The 3862-nt window shown below is 52.8% G+C and overlaps 2 protein-coding genes across 3 annotated transcripts in view; one reads left to right on the top strand and one right to left on the bottom strand.

Annotated features, from left to right (window-relative positions):
- The window catches only part of Chadl (chondroadherin like), a 12776-nt gene extending 8948 nt beyond the window's left edge, over positions 1-3828 (top strand). The window contains exon 6 of the mRNA XM_029548155.1: positions 3590-3828. The gene's annotated coding sequence lies outside the window, so the exon portion shown is untranslated. The remainder of the gene's footprint in view (positions 1-3589) is intronic.
- The window catches only part of L3mbtl2 (L3MBTL histone methyl-lysine binding protein 2), a 19112-nt gene continuing 17227 nt past the window's right edge, over positions 1978-3862 (bottom strand). Inside the window, exon 17 of one of the 2 annotated variants that reach the window (XM_021216179.1) lies at positions 1978-3427. In XM_021216179.1, coding sequence (XP_021071838.1) covers positions 3315-3427 — 113 coding nt within the window. In that variant the 3' untranslated portion in view covers positions 1978-3314. The remainder of the gene's footprint in view (positions 3428-3862) is intronic. The other variant, XM_021216178.2, reaches the window with a different exon arrangement.

The following is a 3862-nucleotide window of genomic DNA, read 5'->3' as shown; positions in this document are numbered from 1 at the left end:
CCCTGGCTGTCCTGGAACTCACTTTGTAGACCAGGCTGGCCTTGAACTCAGAAATCCACCTGCCTCTGCCTCCCGAGTGCTGGGATTAAAGGCGTTGCGCCACCACACCCGGCATAAAATTTTATTTACTTTGGTGTTCTGCCTCCATCTAAGTCTGTGTGAGGGTTTCAAATCCTCTGGAACTGGGATTACAGACAGCTGTGAGTTACCATGTGGTTGCTCGAATGTGAACCTGGATCCTCTGGAAGAGCAGCCAGTGCTCTTAGTCACTGAGCTGTCTCTCCTGCCCCCTTGCTCTTCGTATTTACATGTATTTTTCACATTTATCTCTGTGTGTGCTGGTGCATGTGTCATGTCATGGTGTGCATGAGAAGGTTTGAGCACAGCCCAAGGGAGTCATTTTCTCCACCCCCTATGAGGGTCCCAGGGATCAAACCCAGGTCCTCAGTTTTGTGCTGAGTGTCTTTACCCATTCAACTGCCCCGCCATCCCACACCCACTGTACCCCTCCCAAGTGTGTGCTGAGGGCTCCTCAGAGCTCATACCCTGAGCCGAGGTCAATATCCACATCCCCTGGGGCAGACAGAGGATGGCGCTCCAGGGATATTCCCTACCACCAGTGCCTGGAGGAAGGCCAGGCCACACTCACTGTGTTCTGGCACTCCACACAAAGCCCAGCAAGCTTGGTATGTGGTCCATGAAAGGTATAGTAAGGAGTGTCCTAGCAACCGTGGTGACTGCAGATGAACCCAGGCTCAGTACCACCCGTCACTTATCCTGTGCACCTAAGCAAACACTTTGTATCTTCAGCCTTCCTGGTTCACATCTGGGAATGAAGCCAAGATCTGAAATGAAGTAGCAGGCTGGAGAGACGGCTCAGGGGTCAAGAGCACTGACTGCTCTTCCAGAGGCCCAGAGTTCATTACCAGCAACTGAATGGTGACTCACAACCATCTGTAATGGGATCTGATGCCCTCTTCTGGTGTCTGAAGATAGCAATAATACTCATATAAATAAGTCTTAAAGAATTATCATCCCAGTGCGTAGTAGCCAAGATTCTAGCGTGGAAGGTTGGTTAAGACTGGGTCTGCAGAAGGCTGAGAAGCAAAGAGTGGGCTCCTGAAATGTTGAGACTTGGTCTAATGGTCACCACAAGCCTCCAGGGGAGGAAGTACAGTATGTGGAAGGAAGAATGATGCCAGCCAGCAACTCAAGTGCTAAGACTCTAAGAACTTTAGTTCCCACCCAAGGGCAAGCTGGGTACTGGCTTCTAGAGATCTAGGCTTGATGTCAAAACCCACAGAACTCACAGCATGAGGCTTTGTCCTACAACTTTTGAAACTGAGGCAAGGTTGAGCTCAAGGCCAGCCTGAGCTACCTAGTGAGACAACTCTGACCCGTTAACATCAGCTATGTGCATTTCTTAATTTCACCAACACTGCTACTCCAACTTGGTGCCAGGGTTGGAACTCGGGACAGGTGAGCTCCAAGAACCATTAACTACAATACAGATATGGTTACGGAGACAGACGGCAGACTTTGTTTTTCCCTTTGTATAGTAACTGTCTTCACACTTCACGCTCAAGTGGCATGTCAGAATATACCCTGCAAATTTGCCTTTAGCAAGGGACTTGTCTCATAGAGCTGTGGTAGCACACATCTGTAACCCCACCCCCACCCCCCTACCCCCGCCTTCAGGAAGAGGGAGATCAGAAGTCGAGGTTGGCTTAGGCTGTATGAGAGCCCGTTTCTGTTCTAACTGAACAATGAGCCCACAGCCTCCCTTCACTCATTGGTGACAGGAAGGGGAGTCTGGGGGGCCAGGCAGCCTGGGATGAAGGGCAAACATCCAGCTGTACCCTCTTCTGTCAGGGGATCTCATGATCAAGACGTCTATGTAAAGGCACACCTGGGCCACTTTCCTCCCAATGTCCGCTCCTAGAGGCCGAGGCCCACATATCTGAGATCATCTCATTGTTTTCTTCAAAGATTTTATTTTTCATTATGTTGAAGGCTGTGCACATTTGTATCCATGGAAACCAGAGGTCCAGCTCCCCTAGAGCTCACAATACAGGTGCTGTGAGGCACTGTGTGGGGTGCTGGGGACTGAACTTGCCTTTTACTGTGGACTTTCATCTTCTTCCCTTTGAGGAGAGCAGGCAAGCAAAGGCCTCTTTCATGGCCTAGATTCTGCCCAGGGTGGGCTATCTTTAGCAGACAGATCAAGACCAACTTCTCTCAGAACTTGCCCAGTCCGTGATGACTGGCCACTCACATCTCCCCTCAGGGATGAATGAGACTTGACCGGTGTAGGCCCAGAGATGGCCATGCAGCACAGCCACAGGGAGCCGCTGGCTTCACTGCTTCTGTCCAAATCCCAAGTCAGACACGGGGGCACTGCAGGAGCCCCAGGGCTGTTCAGGATGATCCTGGAGGGCCAGGCCACCAGTTCCAAAGTGTCTAGCCGGGGGCTGGGTGCACAGCTTTAACCCCAGCCCCTGGGAGGCAGAGGCAGGGGAATCCTTATTGGTTTAAAGTCAGCATGGGCTGCATACCAAGTTCCAGACCCTCTCTCAAAAATAAAACAAAACATGTGTCCAGTACTACACAGACCCTCTCTCAAAAATAAAGCAAAAATGTGTCCAAGTGGGAAAACCAAAGGTCAGACGCTGTAATGACGCCGAGGTAAGCAGTGGCTGGGCTAACCAGACAGGGAGGGGGAATGTTAGGTCAGCCCAAGCCCCGCACTAGAGGACTGTCTCAGGCAGGACCCCCGACTGCATGGGCCAAACTACTGTCTGATCCTGTACCCGACAGCGAGTAGCCTGGCCTGAGTCTCCCTTAGGGGCACAGGTCTCTGTACATCTTCCCAGCTGTCCCTTCTAAGAAAGGAAGTCTGTGTTCTTGCCATCCCTGAGGTCAAGGCCCAAACCTAAATCTCTCGAGCCCACTACCTTGGTCAATTCCCTGCCACAGTGGGGCCCCTGGGACATCCGCGGTGCTGGGTGCCCCTAGGAGGTACAAGACCCTCAATTTATTTTGGGCAGAGGTGGCTCCGTCATCACCCAGTGTCAGCCTGGGCTGCCCACCCACTGCTCTGTAACCTTACTTCTACCACTTGCCTGGGTAGACACATGGGAACCAGTCTAGTTTTCCAGTGTGCTGAGGGTGCAATGAGTGTGCCAGCCAGAGGGCAGAAGTGGCCCTGGAACACCAGGCTGTCCATTCGCTGCACAGCACTAAAGCTGGGCCTCCTCTCTGCTCCATGACCAGGCTTGGCTTCAGTTAGGGTCCAGGCTGATGCCAGTGAAGTCTCAGTTGTCTCTCTCCTGCTTGATTCTCTCAATGGGGAGAGGCAGCTGTGGACTGGGTGACCTGTCAGGCGAGGGGATGTCCTGGTGCTCCTCCTTCACACAAACAGCAATGACTGTGGAGAAGGAGGGAGGCAGAGAGGTGGGAATGAGTGTGTGAAGTGTGACGGCCTGGGTAGGATGAGAAGCTGCTGAGGAAGTTAGCTTCCTTCAGAGAGGGCTCTGGAGGCCGCTGAGAGCCCGAGTGACCATTCCTGACCTCCTCCTCACCCTCCCAGGAGCATCGACAGAGAAGGCACAAGGCTGCAGGCACAGCTGGTGAGAAAATAGCACTTGCAGCCAAGCCGACAGCCTGTGGGAGACCCGATGGAGGGAGAGAACCAACTCCTGAAATTCTCGCTGATGCTACATGTGCTACGATCCCCCAAATACACCGAAGTAAGAGTGAGGACCCGGGCTGGTGAGATGGCTCAGTGGGTAAGAGCACCCGACTGCTCTTCCGAAGGTCTGGAGTTCAAATCCCAGCAACCACATGGTGGCTCACAACCATC

Source organism: Mus pahari, chromosome 17 (genome assembly GCF_900095145.1).
Source record: "Mus pahari chromosome 17, PAHARI_EIJ_v1.1, whole genome shotgun sequence".
NCBI classification, from domain to species: Eukaryota; Metazoa; Chordata; class Mammalia; order Rodentia; family Muridae; genus Mus; species Mus pahari.
Note: the sequence above shows the minus strand (reverse complement) of the source record. Positions and strands in the feature narration are given on the sequence as shown.